Here is an 18,139-nt window from a genome sequence, read left to right as displayed (position 1 = left end):
GCATCATTATTACAAATTAACAATCACCTCAATCGCGAGTTCTCACTACATTAAATAGTACAGTATCTCATTACAGTGTACGATTATTGAGTTAATATGAGATTTCTTTATGTATATATATATAATTTATATATATATATATAATCTGTGATTATACATATATGTCCATTTGACATTTAATACCGACAGAGATTTCGGCCACTAGTAAAAAGAGATATTTTAATCGAATCTACTTTCCCCGCGTTTTTTCTCGTTCAATCGCCTTCCGTTCGTAAAAAGCGAATAGTATTAAATATCAAATGGATATTCTCTGGAAGTATTTATCCACTTATTCACGCTGTATACAGAGTATTTTTTTTAAATGCTTAAAATAAATAAAAACATATATAAACTATGTATAATGCTCGCTATACACACTATCCGCGCCGGTACACATTACGATACATATTATTAAAAAAAAAAAAAAAAAAAAACCACTTAACTACGTGAGGAATGAAAAGATGAATGTAATTTGGCAGTAATAGATATTTTTTTGTTGTCGTGATGTCTTTATAGATCTGATTGATGCACATACACACACCTCTCGATCGCGCGCACAAAGTAGGCAGTGTATAGCAGTAGCGATGAGTACACATTCGCGCAACAACGTGTGACATAAATAAAAAAAGTAAACGTATGAAGATGTAATACGCGCAAAACAATGAGTCTAACACGATGCGATGTAACATAATACTTGACAACGTCTCTTTTGATCTAGAAAGACTTTTTTTTTTTTTTTTTTTTTCTGGAACTCGCCAAGATGCGATAAATGTAGCTTGTGCAAGCAATGACGGACCGTAAACACGTCATCTTCGCAAAAGGAGCGATATATACGTTTATTTAACATTTATCGACATTTAAGAGAGATGCCGTAATGGTATATAACTATTATTAGTACACGTACGATCACCGGTTCGTGATCGAGAATGTTCTTGATGGCGGACAACCACCTTTGGAAAAGCCGCCGTCCCGATGCGGTGGCGAGGACACACGAAGTTGAAAGACAAATAAAGTCGGAGATCACGCTTTTTTGTATTAAAAACAAAAACTATGAGAAAAAAGAAGTAACACTCGTGACACAATACCTTTAATACGCAGTTACAAGAGATTTCACGTATCGAATTACACAAGCTCGATATTAAATTATGTATGACTTTCGTGGAATCGCGCAGATCCCATTGTACATTCAATTATATGNACTAAGCGGTAGCGCGATAATAACGATGAGAAAGTCGTTTAAAGCTGTCGTCAAGCAGAAAAAATAGAGACCTATAAGACACAAGTTGTACTGGAATATTGTCGTTGTATCGATATGGATCATATGAGACAATTCTCTAATCAAAAAATCGGCTTTTGTATGTATATAAATATTAATACATTATAAAAATCTTACTACGCTGTATTGTTCCGAATATTACGCTAATGTATAATGTGTGTGTGTATATTATATATATTATATATATTATGTAATATATATAATACATAAATATATATATATATTTATATATTATTATATTTAACGTCATTAAACCTACATAAAAGTATTCCTGATTGGTTCTCAAGTACGCGATGTTTCGATATGCGTTTCTCCCTTCCTTTTCTCTCATTTTCTCTCTAATTATAAATACAATAAATCATATATTGATTTAATATGGAGCCTGCGTGTTTTTATTGTAAAATTTCAAAAAGAGCTGACGGCTATACAAATAGATTGGCACTGGTGCTTTTATTATTTACTAAAACTTGGGTCACTGAACTTTTTGAATCAGTCGGACATTAAAGTTTCTTTCAGATGTGTGTGATTACAAAACAGAAATTAACAGAATACAAAAGATGTGTACAAATCTGTTTATGTACAAATTTCAAAAATGATTTACATAATTAGTAAAAAAAATGTAGAATTTTTACTCTGTGAACGTATAAAAAATATAATCGGACAATATATAAACGATAGTTGGTTTTAAATTCTAGAGTATTTTCTGCGAAAACAGCAGTGACCCTGTGTTTAGGAAATGTTAACGCATCACTGCCGAGATCTTTGTTCAATTGAAACGTAACTGTGATCTCGATACGTTCACGCACTTAACTCACAATTTATGCATAAAAATATAGACGAAAAATGGAAAGATGCTGATTTTTGTTAAATCCTTATTGCATCTCGCGAATCAATGACATCAATGTGACGGTAATTACGGACTTACGCGAGAATTGCTGCCAATCTTAGTAGATTTTAGGCGCTGACCGATCGTTGATCGGACCGCTAGTTTTTCTCAACGAAGTGCCTCGTCTAATCTGATCCATAAGAGAATCCCTTACTTGCAAAGGATCCATGATAGGTACACGATTGCCCATAATGCGTCGTACACTCGCGGATCTGCTGGTGTTATTTCCTGCTTGTTGCAGCACTTGCTGTTGCTGCGCCAATTTGGCATTTAGCGTTTCGAGAAATCCAGATGCTGCCGTTTTGACATTTTTATTGGATTGCTGCTGCTGCTGCTGCTGCTGCTGTTGTTGTTGTTGTTGCTGCTGCTGTTGCTCCGAAATCGATTGCTTTCTAAGAGATTTCGGACTGCTGCTCACGTTTACACCTGCCACACTGCTATTCATAGTACCGATGAGCTTAGCGTTGAGTACTGCCATAAAACCCTGGCCAACACCGCCAGGTCCTTGACCTGCAGCTTGACTGTTTGCACCGGCCGTTTGTGCGCCAGCAGACCCACGTTCTTGGGACGTTGAACGAACAGTCGAGCAGGAACGTTCAACCGATGAACGAGTTATCTGTAGTACAGTGTTATGTTGAACAATACTCGAAGGGTTAGCGAATGCTTGTTGCTGCCCCGTAGCCTTTCGTAAGAGAGAAGGACTAGCAGGCGTATGACGGAGTTCCGTGAGAGTCCTCACAGTCTCAGAAACCGAAATAGACCTACAAGACAAAGAGATGTTAAATGTAATACATTGAGGTCATGAAAATTTTTAATTAATTTTTCCGTATTAAAGAGAGCTTAAAAATGAGAAAAGCGGAAAACATTTAAAACATACAATTAAGTAATCATCGAACTTGATTTTGAAACAATTCAACTGGAAAGAGCAACGTTGATTTTTACCTCTGAGGCGTAGGACTGGCAGTGGGCGAAGATCCTTCCAAGAGGAACGCAGGCGGAGGAGGAAGATTCTCGGTTTCGTCGCAAACGTTTTCGTTTCGGTCTTCGTTCACAGCCGACGTGGGAGGCGCGGTTATGACCGTAGATGTGCGTCTTGTCGGCGGCGGCGGTCTAGTCATCTGCTGCGTCGATCCTCTGCGTGTCATTAACGTGGCTGCAGCGCCGGGCACGTTCCATATATTCTCGTTTTGATTGTGAAGTGAGTGAGAATGAGGCAGCGTGTTTTGGCTTCCGTATCCGCTGCTGGATTCCAAGCTGGACTCGGATGTTTGACTGCCGGATTCTTTTTCCGGAACTTCAGTCTGCACAAATTTTACAGAACAAAAAAACTAGTTATATATATATGCACAGAAAAACAAAAAAAATCCAAAACAAATTCTCTTAATGCGCGTAAGCATTGAAATTAATTTTAAAAATATGAGATTACAAAGTATTGAATACCTTGTCGGTTCCTGGTGCTGTCAATGATGCAGGAGGGGGTGGCAGTGGAAGCTGCATTTCCTGAGCACGACTAGCAGCCAGATTTGCCAATTCATGCATATTCACATACATCGGCTGTTGAAGCTGATGGGTTGCCAATTCTGCATCACATCGTTATATTCGACATCAATTTAATTAACTTCACATCTAACAACACATAGAAATTGTTGTATTAATTAACCTTTCGCCAAATGAGCCGGAAGAGGTAACTTGGGTTTTCCGCGAGGACTTCCCGGCGGTTCGTTTTTCACCGGAATCGTCGGTCGTTCCAGGCTCGAGCATCTGTTTGGTATGGGCGGACGATTGCCGCTGTTATTCCTACGGAGTTGTACTCTAGACAGCTGATTCGAGGAAGAACATGATGAGGAAGATGAAACCGGAGATGCGGGCTGACTGTGACAACAACTGTTGCCATCGCGATCCGGTGCTTGGAATGTGTAAACGCTGAGCGCCGGTCTCTGATGTCCCTTCTCGTATGCTATCAGAAACAATAGTTTATAAAAAGTTTTCAATCAATCAAACCGTCGCACATCAACGCCACAACATATCAAATTGTAAGTATGCTTACCGGAAGAAATAGTATGCGGTCGTTCGTTCACTGTACTCGGATTTTGCCGATCGTATTGAACGGACGTTTCCTGTAAATCAGGCCAAGTTGAAGTTGTCACAGGTCTTGTTACAGTGCAACCGGTACTTTGATTATTTAGAGAAGACACATTCGATACCTAAAAATACGAGCCGTCTTTTTAAGCAAGATTTCTCAACGATACGATGTACAACAAGATTATATCGTATGTGTAAAATATGCATTCTCAAACTTTCGACTTCAAACATCTAAAACTGATATAAAGCCGGTTCAGCAGCAAACTATTAATCGATCAATAGACTGCGGAAGTTCACGAAGTCTCGCGTTGGGTCTTCAAAATTCCAGAGACAATCCAAAACGATCTTTTGAACTGTCAAATTCGAACAACAATGAAAGCTTTCTAAAAGTGTACTGTTAACTCTTACAAAAAAACTGGTCGTTAAAAGTGAAGATGATATCGTCTCGTCCGGTCTAGGAAGACTGATAATGAAACATCATAGATTTCCGCTAGTTTCTACTAATCACTAGACAACCTTACCTGATGCTCGGAAATGGGTTGGTTATACAACGTGTCCTGGGATGTGAAACCAGAGTCACGGGAACTGCCACTTGTCAAGTGACGTAGAGTAGCGATACCGCTGATGCTGGCGGGCCTGACACCAACTGGCTACAACGAGTACAACATCGACTACCACATACAACAAGCTGTCGCTCGACGGGCAAGTAGAGCGATCGATTCGCGCTGTAAAATCTGTGTGCAAATCTACCAGGGTGCATTGCAGCTGATGCATTAACATAGTGTGTTACCGTGTCATGCGATGTATAAAAATATCTAACAGGATCAGTCCGTAAAGATAAAAAAAGATGGGGGTAAGAAAAAAAAACAAGGTGAAAAAAAGGGATACTCCGAATTACCTGAGAAAGCGATCTGTGCCACGGATGTCCGGACGGACTCGGATGGCTTTTACAAGATCCACTACTGCTACTAGTTAGAGAACTGATCGAACACATAGAACTCTTCCTCGATCCAAGAGACAGTGACGGACTCGACGGCGGCGTGGCCAACGACCACTGAGTAACGTCGCAACCTTTTATATCCGTGATTACCTGCTCGGATGCAGGCGGTAGGTGATGCGGTGACGCGGCATGTCTTTGTAATTGATCGGAGACCTCTTGCAGATGTGTTAATTCCATCAACATCGCTATCTCTTCATCCTACATTATATTAATTATGTTTATATTTCTTTTTTAAATTTAGTTGAAAAATACGGCATAATATATCTGTGAGATATGAATACTAACGAGTACAGGTTTCAGGAATCGGGCAAGTAAGCAAAATCTGCCTCTTTCTTCAAGAAGGGCTGCGCGGACGGCCTTTCGTTCTGTTTCTTCTAAACTCAGTCTTTTCTCTTGAACAACTGCTGCCGACGATTCCAACATTTTAGTGAGCTCAACATCGCTAGAACCTGTCCCGTGACCGTGAGATTGTCCTTGGACGTGCAGGTGAACTTGACCTTTTCTTGCCTTCTTCTTTTGCAATCGTAAAGTATCAGTAGAACGTTTCTTTAATTCTGCCCTCGCTTTTTTGAATTCTAAATATAAATGAAAGATTGAAATGTAAAAGTGATTTTCTTCATAAAAACAAAATGTATTACAGTATTAAATACAATGATCATTAACCTTTAGCATGTTCTTTGTCTAAATTGATCAAAGACTTCTTCCAATCTTCTAATTTCTCTTGTAAAGGCAACACCAAACAGTCCATAATAGCGCTTGAAATAAGCAATGTTCATAAGTCGTCAGAAAACAAAAAGAGAATATCTACAAGTACATTAAATTTATTGCTGTATGTGCAACATTTCATACCTAGTGAACGACTTCATACGAGTTTCTACCGCTTTGTGCCTCAAACATATTCGTGTCAGTGCTGTTCCAATTTCCTTAGTTGCACCTTGTTTGCAACAATAAGATATCTTAATCTTTCTTTAATCTATTTATTTTATCTATTTTCTATCTACCTATTAATCTATATTAATCTTTCTTTAATCTCTTTTTAATTTATTCTTAATTAACTCAATTAAAATATTTGAATGTAAAGTGATGAAAAGCAAAAGTCATGATCTTGTACATTATATTGAGACTTACCTCTAGCATTAGTCGCTGCATCCGCTATTTTTTGAAAAGCCTCAAGATATGCAGAAATAGCCAAGATAGCAGCTCTGTAATATAAGTAATACTATATATTTTTAAAAAAACCAAAAAAAGAGGGGAAAAAACTTATATATTTATATTTAATTTACTAAAAACTCATATATAAAGATAACAAAATATTAACACAAAATACACATAACTATAATTTTATATTTTATAAAAAGTATATGCATATATACTTATACATATAACAAATTAAGCAAGTAACTTATAAGCATTAAAACTTATGTGGGTACTTAAAAATGTTTTTACCTCAGACTTGCATGTAATTTCGTAGCTTTTGAAATTAAATCTTCCCAAAGTGGTGTTCCATTCTGTAAAAACGAAAATAAACAGTAGCATTCCACATCTGTAAATAATTTTTTTTTTTACTATTCTCTTAATAATATTGGCTTTTATGTATCACATTACAGCTTGTATATCAACATAGACCAGGAAAAACCAAACTATTGCATAGATAATATAATCATATATAAACGCCCACATATCCTCTTTGATTAGATATTAGTTCATAGAACATGTGTCAGATGACATAGTTCAGATGAAAACAAATTAAACTAAGAAAAATAAACAAATTAAAGCAAATGTTCTTGCTTGTCAACATAAATCTTAGATTTTTTTGCTTCTAAGTTATAAACACAAAATATTTCTTACTTCGTTGCTCAAACAGAGTAGATGCAATACGTAAAAATTTAAACTATGGAAACACTGTCAATTTTTTGCAAAAGAATGTTTTTACTTCATAAAAGATAGAAAAAAACAACTTACCAATTATCGTGAGAAAAAGATATTTCAGAAACACACAGAAAAAAGGCTTTACAAACACAAGTGCAAGTGTCAACATAAAAAAAAAAAAAAACAAACAAACATTGACGATCGTATGCGGAACATGTTGCAAAACTCGACTAATAAAACGAATATATTTCGGCCGAGTTGTTCCTCACCTTCATGTCAGTGACGATCTGTTGAAACAAACCGCCTAACGCGCTGCACTCTCTCTCTATCGTCGCGTCCATCGTTTCTGTTCAGGCTGATCTGAATCCGGAACACTTGTGACAATTCACTCGCCCCGTCGTAAACACGTCGGCGAGTTCACTCCGCGCGATCGACGTATCGTCGCCAGAGGGAACGAACGGCACAGTCTATCATATTTTCGATCGCACGAAAGAGAAAGAGAGAGAAAGAGAGAGGGAGAGAGAGAGAGAGAGAAAGAGAAAGGAAAATGCAAGGATGGAGGGCGGCGACGAGATGTGTGCAAAGAAACAACGCGAAGCTGACCCGTATATTCGCTAATAGACTTGACCGATAGTGACGCTAAAGTAAATCCTCACTTTGCATTTTCTCCGAACGATGCGCCGTGAGAACGCGCGTTGATAAGCGCAAAGCGCGCTCAATGTAAACGTTATATACGAACGTAAACACAACACAACGAGGACGGATGCAAATGGTTGTCTCTCGATATTGCGAGTTTTCCTTCCGCTGTTTTCTCCTCGCGAGCACCGAGCGTAATCAACGTCGGTGATCTCGTTGGTTGCTCCCGTGTGGAGTGACCCCGTTCTAGAAATCGGGATCGATGCTATTCTGTATGCGTCTAATCGTTATTATACAGAGCGAAGTGAGAGAGGAAGAGGAAGAAACAGAGAGAGAAAGAGAAAGAGAGAAAGGAGCTGCGTTCGAAAAGCTTACGACAGAACTTAACCCGGAGCTCGGAATCGGACTGACGAACGACGAATGGATGGTTTTTTTTTTTTTTTTAACACGCTGATTGGCTGTCAGATGGGACATTTTTGAATCCCCCAGAAATCCCTTGTCCATCGGTCAATCAAAATTGTCCGACAGTTTTGACACGATACGTGATAAGACTCATCGACTAGAATTGCTGATCGCATATATTGCTCGAGAGAAATACGTTTCGATTGGCCATCCCATTTCTTGTCCACAAGCTGGACAAACACACGCGGCGCAAATTAAAAGTCCACCGAAACACAAGGTAATCTTCAATAGAGACACTTCTCGGAGCTGTGTCATCACAAAGCATCAGTGAGTCGAACTCCAGTGTGGAAATCAAAACGAGTGACGAATATATTCTGAATGGTCTCTTGACTGATTTCTCGAGGGAATAATTCTGGAGGTCCCGCAAGCAAAATTTTTAACAGTAATTCACTGTGAAAGATCTTAATTTCGTAATAAAAACCCCGAACCCGTTGTTTAGTCTTGTACGATGAGCTATCGGTGTCGCAAAATGTAAAGCAACCCGTGCACCAGTTTTTTGAGAAATTTTTACACAATATTCACGCTTCACGATTTAACAATCGCAATCGCTTTTATTTTATTGCGTGCGCGGTTTGTGCGTGCTAACATAATTTGTGCAAATTTCACGATATCTCAATACGTTTGCAAGCTATAATTTTTGTCTCGGTGTGCGAAGAGAGAAAATGCTTGTAGTTTATGTAAATAACAAATTCTCTTTTTCAGTTGAAGATATATGTATGTTGTGTATGATAATTTATAGTGCTTTATGATAACAAAACAATGAAACAAAGAGAGAAAGAGAGAGAGAAAGATACTAAATCAAAAACAAGAAAATAACACCATAAGAACAATAAAACATAATACTGAAGAGATATGTAAATTCAATGCATGCATTTACTAAATACAAAGAGTTATTGTATTGAAGAAAGAGAGTGAAAAAAGATAATCTCCGGTATTGTATCTGTACAAAGGTAAATTTTATATTTTGAATAATATATACTTACTGATAATAAGTTTGTACAAACATCTCACATGTAGAAATAGCATAGTGTAGAAAGTTTTTTGAGTAACAAAAATACTCTCTTGATCACACATATGTATTTATATTTATTTTTTGTGTATGTTTATATACAATACTTTGGTCTTTCTTTCTCTTTCTCTTCCTCTTTCTCTTTCACTTTTTCTCTTTTTCTCTCTCTCTCTTTCTCTCTCTCTCTCTCCCTCTCTCAGTCTCCATCTCCAGGATGTAGTAGAAATTTTAAAATATAAGCGATAACTATGGTTAATCTCTAATTAAATTTGTTTTTTGTAGACAATGCCCTAAAATCAAAAATGTGACACAAAAGTACAGCTCTAGTTTTAGTTGCAATAATAAAATTTATAAGTTTTCTTTTTTTTAATCAAAAAATATCTTATAAACACACAAGAACAATTTTTTTATGTATGAAATAAAGAGACTATATTATTTTTTAGGTATATTGAAACATCAGTAATCAAATCTACTCCGGATCACAAAATTTCCAATGATGTTTTCATCAGGCCTCAGCTGTAATCTTTCATTTCCTAGTTGTTTGGGCTATCCACAAGATAGTGAGGAGTTAATTCCAAAAATGGCACGTGAACCAATTATTCTTAATGTATATGACATGGTAAGCTATACTAAACAGATTTAACAATTATTAAGAAAAATAGAAAATAACTTTTATAATATGTATAATATATAATATGATGCTTTGCAAACTCCAATCGTTATATCTCTAAATAATATATTAGTTAAGAAAATATCAGTATTTTTTCTTTAGATTTAAGTGTTTATTTGATATAATTTAATTAATCCAATATTATTTTGTATAGTATTGGATAAATGAATATACCACACCTATTGGCCTCGGTGTATTTCATTCAGGTGTAGAAATATATGGAACAGGTTAGTATCCAAGATATGTAAACAAGTATATGTTTAATAAACAAACCGTATGTTAATGTATGTGAAATTTGAAGGTCAATTTTTATTCCTTCAGTACACACTCAGCTGTCGCGACAACAATATAAAGGAATAAAGATTCTTTCTCAATCAACGATACACAACTAATGTACATCGCACACATCCAATAGATTTAATTTTATTAATGCCATTGATAAAGATCCGAAACTAGGATCAAAACGTTTAGCTTTTGAAATAAATTACTTTTTACACAAACAACCAGTACCAACCTTGTATTGGCCCTCAAATTTCACATATATTGACATTATCACGATGTCTACACATCGTTTCATTTTGAAACCGTATGTTATTTTAAGATATTGATTTATATAAAACGAAAAAATAATGCCTAGTACACATATATTTATTGTAGAATATGCATATGGTGGTCACACTCAGCCAAGAAGTGGCATTTTTGAAATCACACCAAGAGTTGCTGAAGAACTGGGTGAACAATTTAGATATAGGTAAAGGTTTTATATGTTTTATAATTCTTTTATATGTAGAAACTGAATACATTCAAGTGCTGTACATAAATTATAATAAATATTATACGAACAACTTTATTTCTTATCTCTTAGGCAATCTGTTCATATTGGATATACAGATTTCACAGAAGAAGATGTTCAAAGAATTATTGCAGAATTGGGAAAAGATTTCAGAGGAGACCGTTATCACCTGATGAATAAAAATTGTAATCACTTTAGTAGTCAGTTTACACTGGTACGTTGCTATTGCTAATATTAATCAACGTTATTGCACACGGATGATATAATAAAAGTTCATTGATATACTTCAGATTTTGTGCGGGCAAGAGATACCTGGTTGGGTAAATCGTCTAGCGTATTTCAGTTCGTGTGTACCATTTCTTCAACGTTGTTTACCAAAAGAGTGGCTAACGCCCGACGCTCTGCAACACTCTCTAAGCCAAGTTAGTCATCACGAAAGTACACCACCATCGGATACCTCGTTGTAACATTTAGCCACTAAGCGATCTAACACTAGGCGAGTTGAACTTTGCGATCTACTATACCGAGTTGAAATACACGGTTCAGAATATTATAGAAACACAGAAGAAGGAAGAAGAAATACAATTTAGAAAATTAAACTTGGTGAAAAAAATTGTTAATATTAATTAGAATTGGCTATATCGCCAAGATTTGCAAATCTGAGAAACTAAACCGTCAAGATAAGGTACAAATTTGATATTGTACACTTGAATGCGACAATTAGTACCGGAGAAATTGCCGCATTGCTGCAACTATCTTTTAAAACGGCAATCTACAATGTCGCATGTGTTCTATTTGTTGAATAATACAATCAAGATATATGATAGTTACATACACAAAAATAGAAAGATATAATTACATATAATGTCAAATCATAATGAACAGGAGAGATTTGCCGATAAGAACAAAATTGTTACTCAGTAATGAAGAACGTTTATTGAAATGATTTTTTTTTTTTTTTTTTTAACTCTCTTTTAAGTACTCTTTTAAGTACTCTCTCTTATTTCTCTTATTTCTCTTATTTCTCTTATTTATACTTGAGACTGTAAACTATCGTTTTAAAATATAATGTATGTGTGATTGGCTTAAATATTTAATTTATATTTGCTTTTTATAATTAATTTTTTATACATAGTGTTAATATATAAATTTTAACGAGGAATATATTATATGGCTGACAATAGAAACAAATGATACACAGGAAAGACTTGAAGTTGAGGTATGCAGAAATGAGTATACCAAAATTATCAAATCCAAACAACAAATTTTTGATTTGGATAATCTAAAAACTTGTACATTTTTTTCTATTACACTTTACTGATTTCCTCGAATCTATAAAAATTTATGTTATAATGTGTGTAGCAATATTTTAGTTAAAAACAAAATATGGTATATCAGGATATACTCTTCTTGATACTTTTAATCCTTACATATATTGTTTCTATGTTATACACATTTGTGTTGTTTGTGTGATTGATTATATTCGTATTGAGCGATCATGATCTCTGTAGCAAAAGAAAAATAATTGAATTTGGTTCATTTGTTCATTTCACTTGTCTTCTGATCAATATAAACATAGTGATGTCCGTTGCGCAATGTAATCTATACTATATTTGTAACAACCAAGAGCACAGATAACTCTATTTGTATATACGTATAATATATATAATGCATTTTTAATATATAAAGATGTCAGAATAAATCGACGTTACATCGTTTTTTTTATGAATACTTTATTTGCTGCATGTTTTTAAGCAAATTCCTTTTTGAAAAACTACGATAATGATAATGTATTCTCTGATTCTACACACAAAAAACGAGGCAACGTTTGCGCGTGGCAAGTAGCAAGAGATAACGCGATATCCAATCGATGTCTCGCTTTTTCAGAAATATAACGGCTTATATTTCCGGAAAAACGAGAAGTTGATTGCAGGGCCACCAAACAGCCATATAAATTCTATGGAATCCAGTGGTACCACAGAGATGCCAGTTCGTGGACTTAGTAAGCATTCAGCATCAAGTGGAGGGGATACGCACACAGGCGACAGCCGTGTCCGTGTGGTTGGCCAACCATTGACCGAAGCGCCGAGCGCACACGGACACGGTTGTCGCCTGTGTGCGTATCCCCTCCACTTGATGCTGAATGCTTACTAAGTCCACGAACTGGCATCTCTGTGGTACCATAGACGTAACATTCTACGTCTATGTGTAGAATGGCCTTAGGCTCGTTCTACAATACAGTCATAAGAAATTGGCCAATCATAATCGATTATTCTTCTGCGAATAGACTGTGATTGGTCAATTTCTTGCTTCTGACTTCTGATTTATTACCAATATCTTAGGCTGCTTTCCTTTTAGGAGACAGAGTCGACACAAGTCGACACAAGAGTCATTTTGTCTTTGTTTCTCACTGAATACTGAACGAAGACAGAATGACTTTTGTGTCGACTTGTGTCGACGACTGTGTCTCCTAAAAGGAAAGCAGCCTTATTGTATAGGAGGCCCTTTAGCGAGAAAGAGCGACACTTTGCCCGGTTATTTTGCTTATTTTCATTTCGTGCAAGAGAACGCGTCGATTGATATAATTACATATCAGAGAGTTAAACTCTAATAATTACTTAAAATTTAGTGTATTACACAGGTAAGACTTCGTTTTATTATACTGTTAAAAATCATGTGAGTATCTGTATTTCACTTGTTTGATAGGTTAAGTTTAAGTACACGTGCTTCATCTCGCCGCGTGTTAATGAGGAATTATAAGATTGTTAAAATGAGGAAAGCATGCTTGATTAACGTTTACATTCGATGCAAATGCACGAATACACAAAGCAGCACTCGTACTTCTACAAAGAGCCAGTGGAAAAAAATACATCTAAAAAATGATCAGGATTCGAAATGTGTTCATCAGGATTTACTTCTTAAAACTGATTCTTTCACATCAAGTTCTATTCACAATACACCTGTGATACCCAACAATTTTGAGACAGGTTATTGCAAGTTTTTTGCCAAATTCTCCGAAAACACAGATTTAAATTTACCAATGCCAAAGAATACTCAGGAATTAAAAAAGTCAGAGAATGGCATTAATGGTTATTTAGAAACAAATGTGAAAGAAGATACTGTCAGAGTTAATGAAATAAATATGCAAATGCTATCTAAACCATTGCAAGAACATTTATTTGGAAAATGTGACAAGCAGAAACTCTTCTCAGAAGAAGAAATAAACAATATAAAACAAACTTTAAGTGCGTATGGCATAAATGTAAAGGATGCAACTAGATTACCAGATGTGAACCTGAAGTTACCAGATCTAGAAGGAAAAGATATAGAAGAACATTTTTACAATATTGGAAAAGCACAAGCTAAACCGTATCTAAAACTTATAAATAACGTTTTAAAAGATATTCCTGAAATGCCAAAACAATGGCTTTTCAATGAAGGATGGACTAGATATACAACAGATGGTACAACAGAAAGTGTAGATTATCCACTAGAAGATGTTGTGATCTTTGATGTTGAAGTTTGCGTTAAACAAGGTCCTTTGCCTACCCTTGCAACTGCGGTTAGTAATAAAGCTTGGTACGGTTGGGTATCAAAGTCTTTGGTACAAGGTATTAGTCAGACATTTGACACGCAATTATTTACACCAAGTTTACTTGTTCCTATGGAAAGCACAGAAGAAGAATATGGACACAAGTTAAATCAGCATCAAAAGAAACCAAAAATTATTGTAGGTCACAATGTATCATATGACAGGAGTAGAATTAAAGAACAGTATTGGTTAAACAGAACAGGAACTCGTTTTCTTGACACCATGTCATTGCATATATGTGTCAGTGGTCTAAATAGCTATCAAAGATCATTATTGTTATCCAAGAAAACAGATCCAGAGAAGGACAATTGGCTATCCAATACTTCATTAAATAGTCTGATAGAAGTACACAAGTTGTACTGTGGTTATGTGATAAATAAGGAATCAAGAGACATATTTGTTAAAGGCACTATCGAAGATGTCAAAAACAATTTTGATATGTTGATGACTTACTGTGCATCTGATGCAGTTGCCACTCACAATGTTCTGCGCAAGGTATTCCCGCTCTTTCAAGAGAGATTTCCTCATCCGGTTACATTAGCTGGAATGTTGGAGCTCGGCTCTACATACTTGCCAGTAAATTCCAACTGGCAAAGATATTTGGAAGAATCAGAATCCACTTTTGATGATTTAAACTACGAAGCAAAATTCACTCTCGCTAAAAGAGCTGACGCTGTTTGTCATCTTATGCACAATGAGAAGTATAAAGAAGATTTATGGATGTGGGATCAAGATTGGGCTACACAGAAAATTAAAATAAAGAAAAAATTAACGAAAGCAAAATTATCCGTTGACACAGAGACAACGGTAGTCCAAAAAGTACATGATCAGACAGATAATAAAAAATATTTGTCAGATAACGAAGAAGAAGAAGAGGATCATCTAGCAAAAAAGTTTGCTTACTTGGAGGAAACCAGACATTTGTTGCCAGCTAAAATGCCTCACATGCCGGGATATCCAACCTGGTACAGGAAACTTTGTCCCAAACAAAGTGACGAAAATTGGACACCAGGTCCACAGAACATCAGCACCTCTATGCAAGTGGTTCCAAAGCTGTTGAATCTCACATGGGAAAAATATCCATTGCATTACATCAAGGATCACGGTTGGGGAATCTTGGTACCTTATAACAACGATCCTCACGTCGATACTGAACTTCCATTTAAAAATCTTCTGGCGCATTGCCCTTTAACAACATCTAATGGATCTAGAGACACTTCGAACGACGCAATGACCACTTTGGGCACTGATGTGGAAAAGAATCTTCATAAAACAGAATTCTGGCGTTTGAAAAAGAATCAGAACGGACCAGAACAAATATACAAGGGCACCGGTATGTGGTGTAACATTGATATTGACAACTGTTGCTACTTCTTCAAGCTGCCGCACAAGGACGGTCCTAAATATAACGTCGGAAATCCGCTTGCTAAAGATTTTCTCAATAAATTCTCCGAAAACGTACTCGCCGGCTCGGACGCCAGCGCGGCGGAAATGCTAAAGATCGCTCGTATGCTATCGTATTGGCGAAACAATCGTGATAGAATAATGTCGCAATTGGTAATATGGCTGGACGAGCGTTCTTTTCCCATTGGCATGAAGAAGTCGAAGAAACATACACGTTATGGCGCGATAATACCTCAAGTAATCGTTTCCGGCACTTTAACGCGACGTGCCGTGGAACCCACGTGGATGACGGCATCAAATGCTCACTCTGAACGAATCGGTTCCGAATTAAGATGTATGATCCAAGCGCCTCCGGGATATAATATAGTGGGCGCCGATGTGGACAGTCAAGAGCTGTGGATTGCCTCGATTATCGGAGATGCACATTATAAAGGTATTCATGGAGCCACACCTTTCGGATGGATGACTCTTATTGGCACGAAATCTAACGGCACTGATATGCATAGTGTCACTGCCAAGGCTGTCGGTATTTCGCGCGATCATGCCAAAGTCATCAACTACGCACGGATCTACGGTGCTGGACAGAAATTTGCCGAACAGCTATTGAAGCAGTTCAATCCATCTATGACAAATGCAGAGGCCGTTTCCAAGTCACGAAAAATGTTCACTCTCACCAAGGGTAAGAAGGTATTCCGATTAAAGCCTGAATTCGTTAATGACGATCTGGAAGACAAACCTTATACAAGCTATCAGGCGTATCAAATAGCAAAGCTGCATGGTAAACCGTTGAAAGAAATGTTTCAAAAGAGCGAGTGGATAGACGGCTCGGAATCGGCTATGTTCAATCAACTGGAGCAAATCTCCAGCAGTAAACAACCAGTCACGCCGTTTTTAAACGCGAGACTGAGCCGCGCTATGGAGACTACCAACACTGACGACGACGACAAGTTTCTACCCACGAAGATCAATTGGGTGGTGCAGAGCGGAGCGGTAGACTTTCTTCATTTAATGTTGGTTTCTATGAGATGGTTGATGAGAGATAATGCGAGGTTTTGTCTTTCGTTTCATGACGAAGTGAGATATTTGGTCCCATCCAAGTACAAGTACAATGCTGCTCTGGCCATGCATGTGACTAATTTGATGACAAGAGCATTTTGTGCCTCGAAATTAGGCATGAGAGATCTGCCAATGTCAGTGGCGTTCTTCACCGCTGTGGAAGTTGACACTGTTCTTCGCAAAGAATCTGCGCACGATTGCAAAACCCCGTCGAATCCTCATGGTTTGCAAAGTGGATACGAAATACCACCCGGCGAGAGTTTAGACGTGTGGACAGCTTTGGAGAAATCCAACGGTTTTCTAGGCTGGTGGAACGATGGAAAAAAAGATCGCACAACCAAGCCAACAGATTCGACCGTCGAAGAATTGTCGCAATAATGTTCAAAACAAGAACCACAAAAAAACTGAAATTAAACTTAAATTAAATAATATATTTTATATCATAATTTAAAAAAAAGCAGAGTTTTGTTTCTTCATTTATTTATAAACAAAAGGGAAGATCAGTGGAAGAAAGTAAATAAAAATCCGAATTTTTTCAAATGTATTTTTACAGAGAGCACGATGTCTGCAGCATCGAAGCGCAAATATGTTTTTCAAGAGTTCGATGATATGACACTCCCCACAGATTCGCAAATCATTGTGCGGATCGTCTCAGCCCGTGGTCATAGTCTCTTCGAAATTGTCACTCCTGCTGGAGAAGAATATCTCGTCTCAATGCCAACTAAATTCAGACAGAATATTTTCGTAAAGAGAGGTGACTACATCATTGTCGAACCAATCAAAGAAGGCAATAAGGTCAAAGGCGAAATTGTTAAGATACTTTCAAAGGTAAGATTTAACACACATTGCTTCGTTCTAATTGATTTACACACGTACGTAATATTTGCAACGCGTTGTTTTCAGGATCACATTAAATGGTATCGCGAACAAAATTGCTGGCCATCGGAATTTAACGAGGATCTGAAGAGAAACGGAGATTCAATAAAAACGAATTATGCTCTTTGTGACGATGAGGAACTTTTCGTAAATACGAATAGATGTCATCTTAACCAGCAAACGGATGATAGCGATTCAGATTCTAGTTCTAGCTCTGACGACAGCGATTCAGATTCTAGTTCTACCTCTGACGACAGCGATTCAGATTCTAGTTCTAGCTCTTCGATTGATTACGTCGTAGCTCCAAAAGACTGTACTTATTGTTAGACTTTCTTCTCTTATATATATATATATATATATATATATACAGGGTGTCCCAGAATTGCCGTACAATCTCTCGTAGGCAGGTAGAAGGAGTAAAACTGAGTCGAAAAGTCCTGAACCATTTTTTTCTATTATTTATAATAAAGGAGTAATTATTGAGTAAAT

General features: G+C 36.7%; 4 protein-coding genes across 13 annotated transcripts; 3 read left to right on the top strand and 1 right to left on the bottom strand.

The window, feature by feature from the left end:
• Positions 1-529: 529 nt before the first annotated feature.
• Positions 530-8,174, bottom strand: LOC109851685 (MTSS1-like protein). Of its 4 annotated transcripts, none has more exons than XM_020422001.1 (13): positions 7,422-8,174; positions 6,730-6,791; positions 6,412-6,485; positions 6,133-6,217; positions 5,947-6,038; positions 5,569-5,858; positions 5,182-5,481; positions 4,805-4,933; positions 4,249-4,405; positions 3,862-4,158; positions 3,642-3,781; positions 3,144-3,502; positions 530-2,962 (listed from the first exon to the last, which is right to left on the bottom strand). In XM_020422001.1, exons 1-13 carry the CDS (start codon positions 7,491-7,493, stop codon positions 2,260-2,262), a joined length of 2,760 nt encoding a protein of 919 aa, XP_020277590.1. In that variant the 5' UTR covers positions 7,494-8,174; the 3' UTR covers positions 530-2,259. The 4 variants fall into 4 exon arrangements, with proteins under 4 accessions (XP_020277590.1, XP_020277591.1, XP_020277592.1 ...); XM_020422002.1 differs by having other exon boundaries at positions 4,249-4,318; XM_020422003.1 differs by lacking the exon at positions 4,805-4,933.
• Positions 8,175-8,471: 297 nt separating this feature from the next.
• Positions 8,472-12,440, top strand: LOC109851715 (desumoylating isopeptidase 2). 7 transcript variants are annotated; one of them, XM_020422051.1, is made up of 7 exons: positions 8,472-8,608; positions 8,953-9,200; positions 9,703-9,878; positions 10,084-10,156; positions 10,587-10,680; positions 10,795-10,936; positions 11,013-12,440. In XM_020422051.1, the coding sequence occupies exons 3-7, from the start codon at positions 9,753-9,755 to the stop codon at positions 11,187-11,189; spliced, it is 612 nt and encodes a 203-aa protein (XP_020277640.1). In that variant the 5' UTR covers positions 8,472-8,608; positions 8,953-9,200; positions 9,703-9,752; the 3' UTR covers positions 11,190-12,440. The 7 variants fall into 7 exon arrangements, with proteins under 7 accessions (XP_020277640.1, XP_020277639.1, XP_020277638.1 ...); XM_020422050.1 differs by having other exon boundaries at positions 8,472-8,632; positions 8,990-9,200; XM_020422049.1 differs by having other exon boundaries at positions 8,472-8,632.
• Positions 12,441-13,149: 709 nt separating this feature from the next.
• LOC109851705 (DNA polymerase subunit gamma-1, mitochondrial) lies at positions 13,150-17,240 on the top strand. Its single transcript, XM_020422038.1, has 2 exons — positions 13,150-13,363; positions 13,429-17,240. Exon 2 carries the CDS (start codon positions 13,469-13,471, stop codon positions 17,150-17,152), a length of 3,684 nt encoding a protein of 1,227 aa, XP_020277627.1. The 5' UTR covers positions 13,150-13,363; positions 13,429-13,468; the 3' UTR covers positions 17,153-17,240.
• An 11-nt stretch (positions 17,241-17,251) lies between these two features.
• LOC109851706 (probable RNA-binding protein EIF1AD) lies at positions 17,252-18,049 on the top strand. Its single transcript, XM_020422039.1, has 2 exons — positions 17,252-17,602; positions 17,678-18,049. The coding sequence occupies exons 1-2, from the start codon at positions 17,336-17,338 to the stop codon at positions 17,975-17,977; spliced, it is 567 nt and encodes a 188-aa protein (XP_020277628.1). The 5' UTR covers positions 17,252-17,335; the 3' UTR covers positions 17,978-18,049.
• The last annotated feature ends 90 nt before the right edge of the window (positions 18,050-18,139 follow it).

Source organism: Pseudomyrmex gracilis, unplaced genomic scaffold (assembly GCF_002006095.1).
Source record: "Pseudomyrmex gracilis isolate BER0280 unplaced genomic scaffold, ASM200609v1 scaffold_19, whole genome shotgun sequence".
NCBI classification, from domain to species: domain Eukaryota; kingdom Metazoa; phylum Arthropoda; class Insecta; order Hymenoptera; family Formicidae; genus Pseudomyrmex; species Pseudomyrmex gracilis.
Note: the sequence above shows the minus strand (reverse complement) of the source record. Positions and strands in the feature narration are given on the sequence as shown.

Excerpts from the sequence above, each read along its gene's own strand:
- LOC109851685 (XM_020422001.1), bottom strand. The coding sequence starts at position 7,493 with ATGGACGCGACGATAGAGAGAGAGTGCAGCGCGTTAGGCGGTTTGTTT. Across the intron at positions 6,218-6,411 it reads TGCAGCGACTAATGCTAGAG|GTGCAACTAAGGAAATTGGA; the intron begins GTAAGTCTCAAT and ends GTTGCAAACAAG. Across the intron at positions 2,963-3,143 it reads GCCAGTCCTACGCCTCAGAG|GTCTATTTCGGTTTCTGAGA; the intron begins GTAAAAATCAAC and ends TTTGTCTTGTAG.
- LOC109851715 (XM_020422055.1), top strand. The coding sequence starts at position 9,753 with ATGATGTTTTCATCAGGCCTCAGCTGTAATCTTTCATTTCCTAGTTGT. Across the intron at positions 10,681-10,794 it reads GGTGAACAATTTAGATATAG|GCAATCTGTTCATATTGGAT; the intron begins GTAAAGGTTTTA and ends CTTATCTCTTAG. Across the intron at positions 10,937-11,012 it reads TTAGTAGTCAGTTTACACTG|ATTTTGTGCGGGCAAGAGAT; the intron begins GTACGTTGCTAT and ends GATATACTTCAG.
- LOC109851705 (XM_020422038.1), top strand. The coding sequence starts at position 13,469 with ATGAGGAATTATAAGATTGTTAAAATGAGGAAAGCATGCTTGATTAAC.
- LOC109851706 (XM_020422039.1), top strand. The coding sequence starts at position 17,336 with ATGTCTGCAGCATCGAAGCGCAAATATGTTTTTCAAGAGTTCGATGAT. Across the intron at positions 17,603-17,677 it reads TTGTTAAGATACTTTCAAAG|GATCACATTAAATGGTATCG; the intron begins GTAAGATTTAAC and ends CGTTGTTTTCAG.